The sequence below is a fragment of the Cardiocondyla obscurior genome, linkage group LG06 (assembly GCF_019399895.1).
Source record: "Cardiocondyla obscurior isolate alpha-2009 linkage group LG06, Cobs3.1, whole genome shotgun sequence".
Lineage (NCBI taxonomy): Eukaryota > Metazoa > Arthropoda > Insecta > Hymenoptera > Formicidae > Cardiocondyla > Cardiocondyla obscurior.
Genome location: NC_091869.1, coordinates 907995 through 928343, shown reverse-complemented (window position 1 = coordinate 928343; position 20349 = coordinate 907995). Strand labels below are relative to the sequence as shown.

Below are 20349 nucleotides of genomic sequence, written 5' to 3'. Positions count from 1 at the left end.
AGGATTTAATTGTATTTTTATTACATTTATGACGAATTTTTTTTCAATGTTTAATTAAGATATCTGTATATTTTATCGATTGTCTCTTAAGTCAACTTGTTTTATGTAACGCAGTGTTCGGTTTTTATTATCTTTGCATTTATCGCCGAACGTGCGTTGACAATGAAAACTATCTACAAAAACGCGTCCAGATGTTTTACAAAGATCTTATCTTTTCCGCGCAAATAACGTGCTTATCAACCGATTGCAAAAAAAAATGTTAGACCGTGAAAAAACGTTATAAGTGCACGCGCGATTATCGCCACAATAAAGTCTGTCGGACGTAGCTTCTAGAGTGCTATTCAGATTGGAGCAATTCCGTTTTCTATCCGTTATTCTATTACGAACACTCGGACACAATCAGAAACGATCGAGGGCTGTTTCCGGCGCTTAACGAGCATTCGATTTGCGGATCAGTTTCAAGCTGCGATCGGAAATTCGCAATTGGAAGGCAGAACTTTAATTCGGACTTGTGGAAATCCCGGGCAACCGGTCCGGCAAATTGAACAAACTATCGTTCGCGAAAAGTCTCCCGGAAGGGTCGCGCGTTTCCAAAATCACAGAAGCAGCCGTCGCGATCTAAACAAGGTACTTAAGTAGCTAAGAAACCAAGTAGCTTGGTCGAGGGGCGCTGATCGAGCTTGTCACGGTTCTGACTAGCTCTTTTGCGACCGCTGAGAGGAGCAAGACTCGTTCGGCGTTACGTTGAGTTCAGTTCTCCGTGATCGCTCGATCAGGTGGGATCGAGCAGGATCTCCGCGCGCCGCGTTCTCGCGATCGTTCTCGCGTTGGTAAAAATAAAAAAAATATATTAAGGAAGAAATCGGATAAATCGCGCGTCGGTTTTCGCGACGTTGTGCCCGGCGAGGGAAAACGAGGAAAAGGGATATTCACCACGGGACTGGACGTCGACTATAATGATTCAGCGGATTCCTCATTGAATAGATCAGTACGTTCGGATCGGCTATCAGGTGAGACCGGCGAAAGGAATTTCTACGGTCACTACCGTCGCGCGAGAATTCCTCTCGCGAGGGATACTCGCGATGCTCTCTGATATTATGGGAACCTAGATAACGCGATTGCTTACGAATAAACATCTGCGAGTGATTTTTAAATGTCCTTTCGGAGCTGAACGATGCTCAGGCTCGCTTCAAAGGCGGCCCTTTATATCTTGTTCCTTTTTTTTTCTTTTTTAATGTTGCTATCTGATTTTATAATCGCACGCAGAAATTCCGTAGCGCATTAAATTTGTAATAAAAGAAACGGAGCAAAGCATTCAATTTCCTACGGCAAAAAGTTTCTCGAAGCGAACTTTGATATTTAATACAATATTACTTAATTTAATTTTTTTTTTTTGAGAAATAAATAGGTAAATCAGTTACTTTAATAGATAACTAAGTTTTTTTATGCATCGACAGATTGCATTTACACATCGCTATATAAAGTACCGAAGCGATGCACGTCTAAAAAACTAAGACATGGCAACATATTAATTTTGGTACGAGATCCATACTATATTATTACACTGTCAAATAATTATCAAATTAAAATATTATCGAACAACTTTTAAAATTATTTCTGTCGCTGCAAGAGAAAAAAAACATACAAAAAAAAAAACAATGTCGATCTGCGACTTCCGGACGTCGGGAATTAAATTCTAGAGCGATGATCGCTCACGTCGGTGCTCTGAATAGGTGTAACAATTCATGCGGCAGCACGCTTGAGAATTACATCACGATTACATGTCCCCTGGCATGATTCTAAAGTTCACACGAGCTATTATTTCAATCGCGCATCGCTCGATCCTCTCCTCGCGGCCGCGATGAATCGTCGTTTCGTTGGCCGCTTGTTCATTCCGCCTCAACGTCGATCTCACAAAAGGGAAACCATGGGAATCCCGCCTAATTATATTATTCATAATTAGCTGGGATTCGCGCGCGGAGCGGAGCACGGCCGAACCGCACAGTCCTAACGATGTGAAACGGACGGCTCGTCGTCGTTATCGAAACTGCACTTGACTATTTCGGCACGAAGTCAGAATGCACGCGCGAGTGGCTACTTTTTTTTTTTTCTTTTCTTTTTATTTTATTTTATTTAATTTTTTTTTTCTTCTATCTTCCATTTTCTTTCGAAAGAAACTTTATTTACCTTGCTACCGGTATCCACCGCGTAAAGTAGGAGCGAAGTAGTAAAGTGAAACGGATAACACACCTGTGCAGTTGTTTGGTTCACGGATACGATTTGGTTAACGGGCTTCAAATTATACGGCTCTGTCGGAGATGGAAAATAACGTTGCTTGCACAAGTCGCGGAACTCCATTCGCTAGGATCCAACATATGGTTGGCAGGTAACTTTTTATTTTTTTTTTCTCTTCTCCACCGTGCCACGTGAGACAGTGATAAACACGCGTCGTGCAATAACAATCTCCGGTTTAATTGTCTCGAATCGATTTCACGGGGCTACTTCGCTTCGCGGAAGACCTAATCCATTTCGCTTGCGCCACGATTACCGTTATCGTATGCCATTAAATAGTACGAAAGTGCGGATATTAAACTTCGTTTTGAGTACGCCTAAAATTCAAATTAATCGATGCATTAAGACCATCGATAACGAACGAGAATGTATCCACAGATGCGGAAGCAGGTCTTGATTGATAATTGCTATAACTTTCGTACTACCGCGTTGTTTCCTTAAATCGTTTCAAGTTAAAAACATTTATAATTGACTCGTTTTCTTCTTTTGATTTACATTTTAGGAAGCCTCGATATTCTCGTTAACAGAAAATTTCACCGTAAAGACGATTACGGAATACCATTATTGCGTGGAACGTGACTGCGAGTTCGCAATTGGTCGTCCGACGGTGCTTAAGAATGCCGCACGAGCGTGGTTTTGGTTACCGCAAATTTACTCTGTTAATTACAACAAATACTTTGTCGCATTGATTTCGCAATGAATTTATTCGCCGCGGAATTCTTTTTCGTAAACGCGCCCGTGCGTGTCTCGCAGGCGCATTTCCCTCGCGAAAGAACTTTGCTCTTCGGCATACGCACGCGTTTTAGGACGTACTTACGCGTGACCAGGAAGCGAATTTCGACAGCGTTTTTAACGACGTCTCGTAAACCACGGGCGTCGATAAACACGCTGCTCCCAGCCGCGGCGTAAGAAATTACACCGCAATTATATGTGGGTTACGCACAAATTTCAAGCCGCGCGGGCAATAGTGACATTCGGCAATGAAAGAACGAACGGTATATTCGACATTCTACCTCACGGGGACACGTGTTCGAAAATAAATGGCAAGGGAACCGGACTGACAGTTTGACGACTGGAGGATCCGTGGGTGCCCCTCTCTCTCTCTTTCTCTTCAAACGCATTTTCTCTCTAAGGCTGCATTTTTAATGGTCTTGAAACGTTTTTGTTTTCAAAAGGGGAAACCTTTCTGCCCGCGGCGCGTTTCGCAACGCGTTCAGAGTCCACCGGGGATCCGTAAGAGGCGCATATCTTTCCTCGCGAGTCAGATATATTAAGAGATTTGATCTACGGACCCGTTCGTTCGCCGCGCAATTTTAATCCTAGCACCTTTCGAAGAGATTTACTAAGATAAGTTCCTTTCTTTTCTCGCGCCCGCAAGTTTACAGAGCTCTGCGATTTCGCAATCGAGATATTAACGAGGCACGTAGATCGATCGCCTCATCTATTCTTTTTTCTTTTTTTTACGCGGATTTGAACTACGCGTAAAGAATGTTAGTACGTCGCGAATTTTATATCGCACGCCTCATAAATCGAGGAAGAGCTTTCGCAGCGAAAGTACAACGCGATGTCCGCCTGAAGAAAAAAAAAAAAAAAAAAGGATGTAATTTGATAGCGTTTCATCACGGATGACCGACCACTTTCCAGCCGCTTAACGCAAAAAATGCCTTAACGACACCGTAGAGGGCACGGAACGTTCTCATCTTGGCTGAAAAATTTTCAATTCTCGGACAAAATCGTCGGCAATCTCCTCCAAATTCTGCGTTGTAACCGTCGAAGAATTACGTAAAGGCAAAAACTGGAAACGCGATCGTTAACCAATTAATTAATTACACGAGTGAAGCGGTGCTCGCTTATATCGCCTAATAAGCTTAACAAAGTTTAGTTTCTTTTTAAGTAACCGGACACGAGCGGCGCGTTAATTGAGTACGTATTAATTATGCGTCGTATATTCCCGGTAAGAATACGGAATGAGTCTCGTTAAATAAAAAAAGGCCTCGTTTCCCCTCCTTGCCAGGTCGCAAAAGGTTACGTATGCGAAACGACATTAATTATCTGGAACTTATAGCAGGTATCGGCAACGAGCGCACTCGTTACGTTTGAAACTTTCACTCCACGCGCTACTTGAACGATATTATCTTTTCTTTTTTTTTCTCTCTCTCTTTTTCTTTTTTATTTTCTTAAATGTGCGTAAGCAGCCGTGGCGAGTGAACAGGCAAGTTATGTATATGTTTTTTCATGCATGGTATACCAGCGCGGTATAAAGTGCAGGCTTAGATCATATTCTGTATCCGGACTGCGGTAGGAAGGCAGGCAAGTTTTTCCCCGGGTAGACTCCGATTGCCCATTACATTGATAATAATTGCATAACGAATATGATTTCGTAAGCGAATTATTACACGTTACTCGAGAGGCTTTCTATTATAATTCTGTCATCAGAATAGCGAAGTAAAGATACTATTTACTGTCGTTTATTTATCACCAGAGTAAGGTTTCTTTTTTATTCCGTTAACAGGTTTAACATTTTGTATCGAAGCGTACATTGTTATACCACGCAAGCTATTTAAAGTGTTTTTATTATTTTTTTTTTTTTACAAATTATGTAGAGATATAAAATTTGTATCGGAACGTCGTTTCAATATCTTTATTCGGTATAGTATGCGCTCCGAAAATTCTTCGCGATTTAACGATAGAAGCTCGGAAATTTATTCGCATCGGTCTGGTGGAACGGTCTCGTTCGAAACGCGCTGGGGCACGAAATAGCTTGTAAGCTGGAATGAACTCTCGATGAAAAATGCCTTTTAACTCGGCACCAACCCGGACTAGTTCTGTATCGTTCGATTCGATCTCGATCTAAGGTGCGTCACGGTAGAAAGCACGCGGACTCTCGGTATCGCGTATCCCGGTGTATATCACCCGACGGTGTGTCTCGTGCACACGCCGAGTTCGCGTACGCGCGTGCACATGACATTCCTCTAGCGGTCTGATAGTGATCCAACGCGACGGACAATTCAACCTCGAGCCAACTGGCCGGGAAGGCCGCGGCTGACGGACACGCTCGCGTCCTGACGCGTGAATTTCGAGTGGCCGGCCGCGCGAATTACGCAATCAAGGAGGCCCACTGTTGGCCTTCATAAACCGCATAAAATTTATCGCTAGCTGCGCTCCAACGATCAATCGCGTGACCGAAAAGTGATTGCTTCCTAGGGCTAGAACCCGACACACCTCGCGGCGTCACCTGTTCCGATTTCTTTACCTTCGACGGCGACGGTCCCGTGGATCGGGCTACGTCTTGGACTTCGGGATAGATATTTCGCGGCGCAAAGTGCACCGTGAGTGGATCAAGGTGGGATTTAACCCGGTAACGAGTGAGCTTTCATGATCCCGTCCCTGTTCGCGTGCGACCTCAATCGCTATCAGCGCGTTACCCGGCTATTTGTCTACGGCGGACGTTCTCCCCGGTATAAAAATTCAGCGTCGGCGACATCGCGATGTCGCTGACACGTTGGAAAAGTTCCATTGGACATTCCGCCTTGTCGGCGACACGCGACCGCAATATGTAGCCAGCACCTGGACGCGAATGTGGACCGTGGACGCGGATGTGTTCGAGACGGCTCGCATTGTATATCGGCGATCAAGACCAGACTGCGCAATTCGATAAAGTAGAAAATTCATAAATACGCGTGACTGCTAAATCACCGTTTCGATCAGGTAAAACGAAGAGGACTCTTTTTATATTTTAATATAAAATCGAGAGAGAGTGAACTGTCGTCCGGCAACAAAGGAAAAAGCGCCTGGAATTATTTTCATGGATCGCAGAAAGATATCTTACTTCAGATTTCGCGAAATGGTTTCAACGTAGGATGGAATAGCTAAAGACGCGGCTCGCTGGTGGCTACGTCTCCAGGTGGATATGGAAGACCAAGGACGAAGGGATCGACCGACAGGAAGAGGAGCGATTAGAAGAAGGAGCGGTTAAACCGGAAAGTCGAGCGCGCGCGCGGCCTGAAGAGGGTCGCCGGAGCAAAACTGCTACATCGGATTGTGCTACGTTGTGGAGGATAGGCCCCGGCTTCCAAGAGCGATTAATCGCAGCCCGCCGGGCGATTGTCCGCGCACGTATCCCGGCTTCCGGTGTATCTTGACCCCACGGGCGAAAGCTATTCCCGATATTTTCGGGACGACCTGCCTCCGATCCCCGGGGCGCAATAACGCTAACGGCGCGAGTGTCAGGTTTCACATTTTAGGCGCTGATTTAGCGCCGCGACATCGAGATCGGGCTGACCGCAACCCGGGTTCGGTGACACATGACCCCCGATGTGGAAGACCAAGGATATTACCCTTCTGGAGAACGTCCGGCCGTTCGGCACTCGATGACATCGGAATTTACAGAGATAACAGACGCATGCACGACTGCGTGGTCGTTGAAAAAAAGAAAAAAAAAAAGAAAGAAGAAAAAAAGAACAAAGTACAGGCTCTCCATAACGATAATTCGTTAGATAATGATAATAATAACAACGCTCGAACTTTCTCTCCACTTGACGGGAGATAGAAACTCAACTGGAGTAGCGGAAAGAAAAATCCCTCTTCTCGGAAAGAAACGTGACGTACGGGGGGCCGGCCCGGTGCCGTCTCGCTAAAAATACAAGCCGGCGTTAAAAGCGGAGCCGATCATTACTCGGAAATCGTCTGAAAATCGTACGCCAGATTTCTCCAGCTCATTGTCTCTCCCCGTACCTTTCTCTTTCTCCTTCCGTCCCGAGGCGAGCTCTCGCGGAGTAATGGCGGAGGAAGGGTTGGCCAGTAATCGACCTTGGAGCTCCGTCCTTTACGCATACGCGCCGCCGCGCGTGTGTCGCGTGTCTTATTTATACGAGCGCGTGTGCATATGCGTACGGCCGGCACGCACCTATGCGCGAATGCACGTATGTTGGAAACGCGCGCGAGTAAGCGGCGCGCGTTCGCCGCGGTCCGCGGCCGCGGCTCGCATCGGGCCCGATAGCGTATACACGCTCGAACACACACAGGCGGCCCGCAATGCCGAGGGCATAGTTACACGGCTATTCCGGCGAGGAATGCTCGGCATGTCGCTCTCGTCAAATGGCCAGAAAATAAAAGGACTACCTCGGCCCGCGGCCTTGATAGAACGCTCCTAGTGGACACGAGGCTCTTCTCTCTCTTTCTCTCTCTCTCTCCCTACGTTCCCTCTTCCCCCTTTTCCTTTGACCGGTTACCCGCGAGTTATCCGCGAGGTACCATTCAAAAGTCATCTCGAGAGATTAACTTGATGTCTGACGAGCGCTGGGAAGTAGCCTATGTCGCGAGTCCGCGAGAATCCGCGGGCGCGTCCCGCGTTTTGTTTTATTATATCTACGAGATATGTGGAGTACGATGTCAAGTCAGTCCTTGGTAATAACGTACGTGTGGGCTAAAGATATGAAATATTTAGCTTCGGCTTGATAACATACGACACTAACCGTTTTATTTCTTAGTAAATGAGGATAATTATTTAATCCGATAATGTTTTGCATTAAAAAAAAAAAAGAACGGTTATTACTACAATAGCGAGATAATATTATATATTTTAAATGAAATGTATAGTCTGCAGCGGATAAGAAAAAAATGCCGCGTGCTAGTTGCAATAGTACGTCGACTGTGCAATACCTAGTCACTTCGTCGCATTGAGTCCCAATTCGGATATGTATTGTTAATAATAAAACACGGCGTTTAATTCGCGAAGTGACATTTACTTTTTATTCCGCTATAAAACATTCATTAAAGAATTCTCGTCGTAAAACCCGCGTTGTCGTCGGCCAAACTGAGCCATCAAGGTAACGTTACGCCGAACCGGTCCCTGAACATTTTTTATCGCTATCTGATTCCCTAAATTACGGGTATAGACCTCAGTACACACACGCTTCTTAATGCATCGTCGTGCTCGGGTCCCGAGAGCATTCCTTCGCCAAATACTATCGCGATACACGCCGCAATGTTACGTCGTATGGCCGCAATATGTATAATTTATCGCGTCAATTGCGCGCATTAGAAAACAATTTCCGATAAGATGAAAAAAAATAAAATTCTTTTTACGAGCACTCGGCACGAAAGAGCGTGGCGAGCTCAAAATTCAAAAGAGAAAAAAAAAAAGAGAAAAAAGAAAAAAGCCAAGATTGCATCTGCAAACAGATAAGTCGAGAAACGTACATAATAGATAAGCGACGAGTCGCGAGATAACAGGACACGGGATGCACAAGGAGATCTCGAGATTTGCGTTCGTATTTAAAAAAAGGTGCCGACTGAAAGTTTACACGCGCGGTGGGTGTTTTCTCAAGCTGCCGAGGAAGAGTGACGGTCGACGAAAAATTGTCTCGAGAGAAGCCCTGCATGCTGCTCGTTTTGAGCGATCGTATCCGAAAATTTGTTCGCGCACCGAGGAGTCGAGCGTTTCAGCCGCGTCGTTCCGCCCGTGATGGGATGCGAGGCTCAGAATCCCTCAGGTTACGCGATAACAATACCTAGGAAGCGGAGCGGGTTACGACTCGATAGCCACGCGGCGGTGAATGTTTTTACGGGCATCCGGGGCACGTCACGCTTTGCGTACGCGTTACACTTTACCTCAAATTGCATTCTACCATGCAGCGACGTTGATTCTCGTCAAACGGCGAAATAATTCTGTCGAATATACTCGCGAGCGCCGTCGTTGTTGTATCGTAAAGTGACATTATTTAACATTGATTTTCTTCAAAATAAAACGCTGCTTTTTAAACGTCTTCTCGGTATAGAATGCAGAGAATATTTATATATATATATTTTTTTTTTTCGTAATTTAATTTTTTTTTTTATATAAAAGCAATTTCTTTTACCACGATAATGAATAAATGTATTTATTACACACTGACGAACGAGTAATATTTTTCATGCAAGACGGTGGTTGACCAAAAATTCACCTGTCGTCTGAATATAATTTTGGGCAAATGCGTTACCACTTTGCACCTTCGTGCACCTAATTGCGCAATTATAGTAAAAGTACAAGTTTCAAGACGAAACGCAGCGACCGCAGGCATTTTGTTTTTACCATTTATTGCGAGGCGGGTTCGACAATATTTTGCAACAGAATTACTTCTAATTAGAAAGGAAACGCTGGTCGGCAGCTGTAAGTGCAACTCGGATTCGCATTGTTGCAGTTATGACTTCCAATAAAAGATACAACTCAATCCCATGATCGAAAGAAAAAAATATAAAAAAAATATAAAAAAAGAAATATAAAACTGCTCAACGAATAACGAGAGAATCGAGTACGAGGCGTTTAAATTGTTTCGCGAACTATGTTAGGAAATGCGTACGAAAAGAAGTTATAATTGGGTACATAAACCTCGTAACTGAAATACGAACGCTATTTAATCGCACGACGTACACTCGACTACTAATTCTCAACCTGTCAGCTCGAGTAATAAAGCCGGCGTAAGGTTGCAAAAACATTTCACGCGTCTCTTCTTGCGTCCAGCGAGAACAAAGCGATCGAACGTTGGAACTTTACGCGGGCAAAAAGCTTCCTAAGAAATTAAATTATCCAAGAACTGAGGCGCTATTTAGTTTTGATCTCTCACTACGTATCGGGTTGGATTACGATGTTGGGAGCGAGAAGTAATATGGATCACGGGCGAGAAAAGCGGGTGTAACGCGTGATAACAGCCACGGCCTCGCCGTGCTGCGAAGATTTACAATCCAAGAGCTACAACCGCGGCTAGACTCGCCGACGAGGTAAAGTCCGGGGCCGCCGGCAGCCGTAGGCCGGAGGAACAGATCGGCAGCCACGAAAGTGGAACGATAAATCTGTGCTGGAATAACTGGACGCCTTAGCTCCCGCATTCTTCGAGCGCTTAACAACCGCGACTTTTCTGCAACATTTATCACGACGCGCGTCCGCGCGATCCATATGTTCTGGTCAAATTGGCAAACCGTACGGCGCATCGACGGAGAAACTTCATAAGAATTTCTAAACGAATTAAATCGAGGCGAAGCTACAGAATCGATGAAGGGTTATACGAAAAACGAAGGTCCGGGGGGGAGGAGGGGGCAACGTCGAATCGATTCTTAGCGAGCAAGCGCGAGCGGCTAATGGATACGCGTTCTGAAAATAAATGCGAAACGTACAACGTTGCAATTATGGTAACTTCTTGATACGTAGATCTTATCGCGGGTATCTCGCTCTCGATTGCGAGCTTAATTAAATCCGAGTGCGCGCCGTGATCGCGCGTGGGCTGGAACCACGAAAAGTGAAAAGGCGGAGAGGCGTAGCCTCCGGAAAGAAGCTAAGAAGGTGATGGCATACATATTTTGCATCGGAGAAAGTTGTACGCATACTTCCCCACCCATAATTTTTCTACCGTCTTCTTCTCACAGCTGTCCTCGTAGTCAGTGGTTACGCACACTTACGCATACCGGTATAATGATTACCGTGCATTAACATCTTGCGTAATGCTCGGCGGTTTAATTAAACGGCCGAGATATCGTATGGATCCTGTCTGTCGCTTGAGCGATGACAAATTGCTTTGTTCAATATGCTCGGCTTAGCCTTCACCTTTTTCGAAACTAACTAAATGCCTCGACGTTAAATTTATAATAATGCAGATAAATCTCGCCATCGTGCTAGTCCCCGCGCGACTGTACGCGCGTACGATTATCATTAAAGTAGACGATGATTCAATGTTCTCTTTCCGACTTTTTCTACGTTTATCTATGAATGATATGCGCCGCGTATTCTTTCAAAGTCCGGGGATAACGCGACGCTACATTTTGATTAATTTTTATTTATACGCATCGTGATAATTATTTGTCGCACATTTTAAAGTCGTGCACCTGTTACGATAAAGCAACGTGGATTCGTCGTTTTAATTTTATATAGACTACTAGAAGAAAGCATGCGAGCGCTACGTGCGCGCTATTTTTTTAAGCAAGCCCAATTCCATACTACGAAAAAAAAACCATGCGACTCACCGATCTGCATGAGCTTCAGCGGAGTTGTGGATTTCAGCCGGTGACTGTAACATAAAAAAGAAAATATTAATATTGGTGATGTCAGTTAATTAAAGAGATTAATAAAAAAAAAAAGATTTTTTTTTTTTAATTTATACTTACTTAAAAGTTGCTCCGCCGATGCATGATGCCCTTTCCCGGGCCTGCTCCTCCTCTCAGATGGGACGTGCAGTCATCCTTCCGAGTAAATGTCACTCGCGAACACTCCGATTTTACACACGCGAAAATTATTGATCATTATCTGGTTGCGATACAAAGCGAGGTCCTTACGATCCTTTGGTCAATTCCCATCAGCAAATTGAACGACGCCGGGAAATAGCATCAAGTGGCGAATAAGACGGATCGCTACACGAAATGTTCTCCGCGCACTTTATTTCCCTCGAGAGTTCCTTAAAAGTCACTTGCGCGAAACGCGACGAGAATCCCGGCCGCGGCGAAGAAGACGGGCGAGGCGCTGATCTCGCGCTGTGAAATTGGCAGTGACCGGAACCTGCCGAAAAAAATTTTAATGGAAGCCGGAAGCATCGGAAATGCCCGAAGGGGCGGGCTTCACGTCGGACGCTCCGTACGTTCCGTCGGCGACATAACCTATTCCTTCCGAAGTACTTTTTCGAGGCGCGAAGCGAAGCGCAAAACGACAAATGGAACGACATCGGAGTACCGAAAATGAATGTTCGTTTCCGACGACGTCGACACGTATCCGTACGCGGAGCTATCCTATCCGCGGTCAAAAATACGCGAAACTGCGGAGCGATTAACTACACATCCTCGCGCCCGAAGCTCCACAATTAGACTGACCGTTGGAATTCGGCCCTTAGATAGAACGAGACGACCGCGTAAAAAAAGTGAGACGGCGATAGGTCCGTTCGTCGACTGAACGCTGTCCTCGTCGCGGAAAAGCGTAAGACGACAATCAACGGCAAATTCACGCGTAACGCCGATTCTTTTTAGATAGATTATTATCGAGTTCGAACCGCACCGTAAGCTGCCGTGTCTCGTAACGGTACAATTATGACACGATTATTGGCAAATGCGTAGATGGTATTTTTCTGAATGCCAATCAATTCGATCTGCGCTCGTGCACCGGACGCTACATTGCGCGAAACGGAAATAACGTTGCGAAAAATGTATAAAGAAAAGATATCTGAGATCTTGTGCGACTTTATCCGATATTGTATACAATCGTGCACGATTAGATAAGACTCCGCATTAAAATATAAAGTGACGATGCGCCGGCTTGCGAAGTTGTTGTTCCTCGTATACGTGAGTTGACGAGCGTTCTCTAACTGCTTTTAGTCCAATTTGCATTATCGGTGCTCTTATCGCGCGGTAATTTCATTGAATGTATTTCTTTGTTCTTAAATTGGCTTGTTTTAAGAATATCGTACATTACAACAGGTGCAATTATATTCTATTGTCGATTAAAAATAAAAGAAAAAAAAAAAAAAAAAAAAAAAAAGAAATGATATTACGAGTTCTGTACAAGTCAGACGAACGGTATTGCCACTCGCGAATATTCCATCCGGCGTGTTTATTGGGAAAAAAGATAAACGAATTACCGTTCCGTTTGCTGGCAACGGTATCAACGGATTAATTTCTTTATCGGTCCAACTGTAGACAGTAAAACGTTATTGCGAAGTACCGCTTTCTCGTGTATTCGAAATCAATTCGATTTGCGACCGGCTCGATGTTGCGGCATAGCTTTTATAGCGGAGTTGCATTTATTATAACTACATATACGCCGCAATCGGGTGTACCGCGGTGACAACGCGGCGCAACATTTAGCATAAAACGCATGTAAAACCCTCCGTAGCGAGCTTCTAAGAACGTTTCTTCGACCGCGCGCGTGCAAGTCGGCACGGAATGCGCCCCGGCAATTCCGATCGCCGACATTCCTGGAAGATAGAAAGATCCATAAACTCGGAAAAAATCTGCACGAACGCCATTCGCACGAGGACTTGAGTAAACGTCTCAGGAGAAAGCGAGGTATCGTCTCTCATAAGAATAAACATTTATTACCGCGCAGGTAGATATTAAAAAAAAAAAAAAAAAAGAGAAACAAATTACAGAAATTAAAGAGCAATTAAATCTCACTTGTATTTTCTATCTCACGTATCGTTATTCGACGCGCGTAAAATTTCTTTTCCTCGCGACGCGAAGGGATAGCGAATGATTGAAAATCTCTCGGCGAAGATATGCGTGTCATATAGTGCCCGGCGGCATGAAAAGTTGTGAGCTAGACGACGCGGATGATGCCGGCCTCCTTGTCTTGGAAGTACCGTTGCGAGAAACGACGGTGGATGCTGGATACTCACGTACCACTTCGTTCAAACGCACAGGCATAAATCTGACATCAATATTGAATGTCATGCGTACGGCGACTAGAGACAAGTACCTGCATATTTGGTATTCTTTCGTAATCAACTATTGAGCATAGAGTAATAATAGTTTCTATTTTTCTTTTCCTTTCCTTTTCTCAAATAAGACGTAGAGGTTTAATTGATTATTAATCGTTGCCGCTTTTCCGCGATAGCCGATCGGTTCTATCGATTCGGCTCACTTTGCGCCGCGAGAATAAACGTCGGCTTGATTTTGGTTATTTCGTTGATTTCAATTACTGTAATTATTTTTCCGCGCGTAGTATAGCTTTTCGAAAATTTAATACAAGTACTTCTCGGCCACGTATGTGCGTATGTACGAAGGTCCGATGATTGCGTACCACTTGACCGCCAGCAAAAGAAATACGGGAGTCGTGATGTTAAGTTGCGCGATGCTGCCCGCGACCTTTGTATACATATCTTTGTATACATATATCGTTAGCTTTACATAGTTTAACGCGTTATGAAAGAATTTTTACGGAATATTATATCGAATACTATTAAACGTAAAACGGTTGTTTTTTTTCTTTAACGTAGAAGAAGCAAACGTGAATGACTTTGCGCTAAGCGAGAGCTGCTAATTGTTTTACTTAATATACGTGCGTATATAAATCACATGTAATGCAATATACGTGTCTCATGAAATTTTATCGAAGATACAAAACGCATTGTTAAAAATGTAATTACGTAATTATATCGTGGATTAAAGTTTGATTAGTTTCCTTGGAATTAACTGAGGAATTTACACCCGTATCATTTCGCTATCTCTTAAATTTATCGGGATTTCTTTCGTACGTACGTGAATAGAATCATCGCGTATTATTTTCTCCATCCGCGTTATTAGATCGTATCAGAAACAAGTGCAATAACGAAGTGAAAAGAGATATCCTGGATACAGCGGCCGATTGTCGTCATCGACATTCAGCGAAGTCCATTCACTTCCCCGAGATTTATCGTTTCACTTTTACGTAGTTAATCTTCACCGCGCTTCGCTTAAAATCTTGATAAATCGGAACGCTTTCTGATCACCGAAGTAATAGAAATTAAGAATAACAAATGTATTGAATATCTCGTTCGCGATCGTGACTTTGATAACGTGCTCCTCGGGTTCTTGCCGAGGGAATCCTTTGCTCCTAAAAGTATATTTTTTTTTTTTGCCTGCATGACGAATACCGAAAGAGTTTACGGGCGTGCCGTTGAAATATTCAACGAATACTTTCACGTAAGAAAAAAAAGAAAAAAAAAAAATATATAAATCATGCTCTGACTACTTTCCAATTTGTTACAGACATGCGTTGGTTTCGCGGCCACGCCGAGGCACCGAGACTTCTACGCCTAAGTCCCCTTCGAGCCGACGAAGACGTCAACGGAACGTCCTATCATTTCCACGCTGGGTCTCAATGCAGAGGTAAGACTTTACCTGAAATTGGCGACGGGCTTCGGCCGTTACGAGAACAGTAAAGCGCGCCCGGCGAACAGTCGTCCTCGCCGTCGAGAGAATCGGCCTAATTCCTGCGGAAAACCCCGTGTCGTCCCGCGCGTTGCGTGCACAAACGCGCCTCTGCGTGCCTCCACGTCTCATGTGCGTGGCGAGACTTCGAATCGCGACTTCATCCCGAACGCAAGGGTCACGACCCGACGTGCCGTCTGAGCCGAGGTCCCGAGTGACTGGCTAGATAAGCGAGAATAGAAGCGAATCGTCACTACGCGAGTACGCGTTGATATAAAGGATCATTGTCGAGGACGCGCCGATCCTCGTACGGGCTCATGCGTGACCGTGTACGTACCCTGAAAGAGGCAGATATAGCGTTGGCTGCGACGACGGCAGCTAGCGTACATAACCTTGCCGTGGTGTGCGTCGCATTTCACACGAAGCGCGCGCGTACGTGTACCGTGGAGCGCGGGTAGTCGAGGACTGAGGGGGAACGCGCTCTTCCCCCACCACCACGGTGGCACCACCATCCACGGCGGCGAGGGTGGGGACGTGCGGAGGGAAATCACGTACGCTAACCTAAACCCCAGCTGTTAACCATCGTCGCCGCAACGAATGCTATATTTGCCTTTCAACGTATGCATCCTGTGGGACCGCGCGATGCAATTGACGGTAACGCCGACCGCGACGACAATGACAATCCGTAATGAATTGTCCAGCTAATTATACTACCCGCTAATTGACGGCAGCCGGAAGACGAGCCCGCAGACCCTTAATTAAAAAGCGTCATTACTTTCCGGTACGATACCTCCTGTATAATTCTTGTACGTTTAATTTATTTTGACACGTCGTCATAAGGGAATCGCAAGTCGTTCTGGTTTTATTTCTGTGTTTATTAATTTTTTTTTTGGTTTTTAATTAACTCTTTAGTTCCTTTATAAAGAAACTTTTTCCGTTCTATTGCAGTACGCGAAATGTGAACATTTAAAAAATGTATTTCTCTTTCTCAGGCTCATAAAGTGCAAGATACTTATAGGCAGTTGTCGAGCAACGATATAATTATTTAACCGCGTAATTATGAAAACGTTTCACAATTAGGAAACACGATCTACTTCTGAGAACTTCTACGTGAGCTTGGCTCGGTCGCGGTTGTCGACGTCAGACATGGCATAAAGAACGATAAAGTGTTACTCGAATGCCGATCTATTTTTACGGTATCCGGTTTACGCATTCCGCGCGATAACGTATACAAATTACTCACCTCGCCGACTGTTTTCGACTTTCCTCGGCGGGCGACAAATTGAGCCTTACTTGAAAAACTTGGGTGTTATCTATTCGCTGGGAACAGTTGGAGGAATGATTTGACGGCTCGCCGTGTGCATGATGACGAACTAATTTTAAATGAGTAAATCCTGCATGCTTACCTTGAAGACTGAGGAGCCTAGCTGCGATAGCGGTTGCCGTTACCGACTGCATTATCTCGACTGCTGTCAGGGCCTTGTTTCGTAAAGTTACAGCTTGCAGTATCAAGGAATTAATTAGCATCGGCGTAACTTTCAACACGCGTTTTTCAATGGCACGCACATCCGTGTTCTTACACTAACATGAGATCAATCGACACTGCAAGACGTGAAGTTTTTATCAAGCACAGTCGTATTTAAACGTGAAAAAAAAAATGATTAATCGTTTCACACTTTTACCGCCTATTAATTTTCGATTGTAAAAAATTCGTTTTGTACAATTTAATTGTTTTAAACAAATTTTATGAGACTTTAAAAATTGTCGTTTAAAAGATTATAAAATTATTTTCTTTTTTTTTGCTTTATATAATGTTGTTAAATATAATTGAAATAATATTCTGATATAAATATGTAAATTACTGATGAGCACATTTTATTTTAAGCTCATTTTATATATATTTATTCTGCTGTTTGTTGTGCACATTTATTAATATCTTCGTTCCTATCTGTTAGACATATCGCCAGTGCGATGGGCTCGGAGAAAATCATCGAGTTCCGAATCCGAGAGAAACTGCTACAACGTGCAGACCTCCCAAGTGACGACCGAACGATCTGCCAACAAGAAGGATAAGAAAAGAATTCAGGAAGAACGGCGACGGGTATGCGAGAAGCGGAATCCTCTGCTAGACCGTGTGAAGAGCACCAGGCTTAGTTTCTTCAAGGATCGGGATTCCGACGAGGACGAGAACGACAACGACGACGAAGAAGCGAGGCGTGTCCAGTTCCGTTCGATGTGCGAACTGAGACATCGCGGCCTGACCAGGAATGAATTCCGACGCTCGGTTTGCGAGTCCGATCTGAAGGACATCACGGAAGAGGAAAACAGCCATGCGAAGAGGAAGAGACGCGCCAAGTCGCAGAGCAGGTTGTCGTACAAAAAGCAGCAGGACGAACGGTTCTCCTTCTTAGGCTTTCGCACCTCGACGCCGCGGAAACAACCGGAGTGGCAACCGAAAGAAGGGAACTCAGTCGGAGAAGACGCGATGCCTCACGACTATCAATGGGAAAGATCCGAGCGCAGCTTCCTCGAAGCAAACCGCGGCACCGATCGACCGGTCGATCAGGTGACGATGGTCGACACGGAGACACCTAGACACCCCGCGGGCGAGACGATTTTCAAGAAAGAAGCGACGGCGTTCGACAGCGTTACGCCGTCCAGCTGCCTGGCGGCGAAATTCCGCGCGATGCAAGACAGGTACCTGAAGAGCTCAACGAACAAACTAATCGCGAAGATTTATAGGAAGGACTGCAAGGACCGGGAGAGGCGGAGGCTGCGTAGCTTTTCTTACGGCACGTTGCCGGGGCTCGAGGAGCTGCGAACGAATCCGCTGTACGAAGATCAGGACCAGGACGACAACGATTCCGGAATTTTAGACAACGACTCTGCCACCAGTTCCCTTCTCGACGATAGATGCAGCAGCGGTGCTTCGGGACCATTAAATAATAGTAGCCACGATTCTTGCCTGGGATCTCCCCCTCAGCTTCCACCCAGAAGACCTTTCTCATTCGCCACGGACGTCGACGGAACCGCGCGACTTTTCGCAAGCCTAGATGTATACTATGACAAAGCTAAGGACAAGAATTCCGGGATGAATTTTCTTACCGAGGAGTACCCGAACGTCTGCCAAGCCGCAAATGATACGCTGATAGACCGTCAGTCCGCTCGAGAGCCTGCGGAGAACGATGCGGATCAAGATAAGGAGAAAAAAATCGTGGAGGAGAATTCTAAACAACAACGCAGTTCCGGCTTGCAAGCTGTGAGGAGCAGAGCCTATACCATGGAAACTATGGTCGTGAAGCTTCCCAAGGAGACGGCCGATCAATGTCTTGGTATTTTTATCGCAAAAACCGCGGAATCCAGCCCGGGTTATTTGGTGGCTCACGTAGTGCCGAATGGATTGGCCGATAAGGAGGGCACTCTGAGAATCGGCGACGAGATTCTGATCGTCAACGGGAAGAGATTACGTGGCCTCAGCATGGCGGAGGCTAAAAAGATTCTCGGTAACGGTAGTGGGCCCGGTGACATCGATATTGTCGTCTCGCGGTTGTCGAGCGTCGACCAGCAGGCGAAAAAATTAAAGGAGAGCAGCGTGGATTACGAGAACGTTAGCATGGAAGACGGCCACGGAGTGATCGTCGAGAGTTCACCTGGCTCGCATCATTTCAGAAAGCATCAGAGTAAAAGTCACCGTGAGAAAAAAGATGAATCGAACAGATCGCTCACGTCTGAGAAATTTACGACGAACATGGACAGTAAATTCGCGCAGAGTGTTTCGAAGTTCTGTACTCTTCCTAGAAGGCCAAGGAGTACGGTGTCTACGTTCCTTACGGTGCTTTTCGAAAAGGGCGCCGGAAAGAAGTCCTTAGGATTTACCATAGTCGGCGGAAGGGACAGCCCAAAAGGCAGCATTGGTAACGCGAATGCATTTTTGTTACAATTTTCGTTCGATTAATTATAAATTTTAAATTTGTCGCCTTATTCTTTTCTGTAAAAAATCTAAAAGTTCTAATTCTGAAATTCTAAACTAAAAAGTTCTCATTCTTTTCTAATCATTCTCTAAGTTGTAATACATTTTTTTTATATGCGGTACCTGTATTTAATTTTATCTCTTTCAATTTCTCGCAGGTATCTTCATAAAGTCGGTATTGCCCAGCGGACAGGCCGCCGAAGATGGCCGTTTGCGTGCGGGAGACGAGATTTTAGCTGTGAATGGCCAAGTCTGCCATGATTTAACGCATCGCGAAGCCGTACAGCTTTTTCGCAATATTAAAAGTGGGCCGGTCGCTTTGCATCTATGCAGACGCGTGAAAAATCGCGAATCGCAGTAAGTGCTTCTTAAATATTTCAACATTCGAATGCGCAAATGCTGTTGCATTGTAAAAACATTAATTCAAAGAAAATGTCACTATGATTAAGATGTGCGATGTATTTAAATATTTAAGATAACACTTTTATAATCATTATTTGATTCAGTACATATTCCCTTTATTTTATTTTGCTTTTCTGTTTCAGAATCTTAAAAGCCAAGTCATGCGCAGATCTTTTGCTGATAGACACGTGAAAGCGATAAACGAAAAGAGAGGCGGAAGGCATGGCAATTATTGTAAAATATCAATCGTGTATATACTGTACATTTTTAGAATTTGCTAATAATAAAACAATTATTTAATAACAAGTATTTAATTAATAATAATCTGGATATGGTACCTTTTAGGCACCTATAACGAACGTCTTCTTTATTGTCCTCTATAATTAAAAATGCGTATACTAAATTCTACATTATCGTAACGATATTCGTATAAAATCTTATTGTTAAAAATGTGGCGATCTTAATAATCATAACACCACGGTATACGCGCGCGAAATGTATATTAATAATAAAAATTGTCAATCTATTATCTACCGAAAGATATGCCGCGAAATAAATTACGTGAGAGAAAAACGTCAGAGAAGTCATAGATTTCTTTTGGTAGACTAGAATTCTAAAACGCCGTTTTTTCTTCTTTTTTTTCTCTATATGAACGATAGTAGTCGATTAAATCTAAATCTAAAGAGCACTTCCGGTGGGCAGTTGCTTTTGATACAGTCCATACTGTTTAGTACGATGCGTTTTATACAGTACTTTTGGGATATCTGCAAATAATTATAATTAATTTTCAATAATTAATGCCATGTTTCTAATATTGTAATAAC

General features: G+C 44.4%; 2 protein-coding genes across 6 annotated transcripts in view; one reads left to right on the top strand and one right to left on the bottom strand.

The window, feature by feature from the left end:
* The first annotated feature begins 318 nt into the window (after positions 1-318).
* Positions 319-19849, top strand: LOC139103557 (uncharacterized). The gene is made up of 5 exons (XM_070658373.1): positions 319-1010; positions 14992-15111; positions 17109-19067; positions 19282-19480; positions 19669-19849. Exons 2-5 carry the CDS (start codon positions 14994-14996, stop codon positions 19715-19717), a joined length of 2325 nt encoding a protein of 774 aa, XP_070514474.1. The 5' UTR covers positions 319-1010; positions 14992-14993; the 3' UTR covers positions 19718-19849.
* The window catches only part of LOC139103554 (uncharacterized), a 28585-nt gene continuing 28016 nt past the window's right edge, over positions 19781-20349 (bottom strand). For all 5 annotated transcript variants that reach the window (XM_070658361.1, XM_070658365.1, XM_070658364.1 and 2 more), the window contains exon 6: positions 19781-20289. In XM_070658361.1, the coding sequence (XP_070514462.1) occupies positions 20268-20289 (22 nt within the window). In that variant the 3' untranslated portion in view covers positions 19781-20267. The remainder of the gene's footprint in view (positions 20290-20349) is intronic.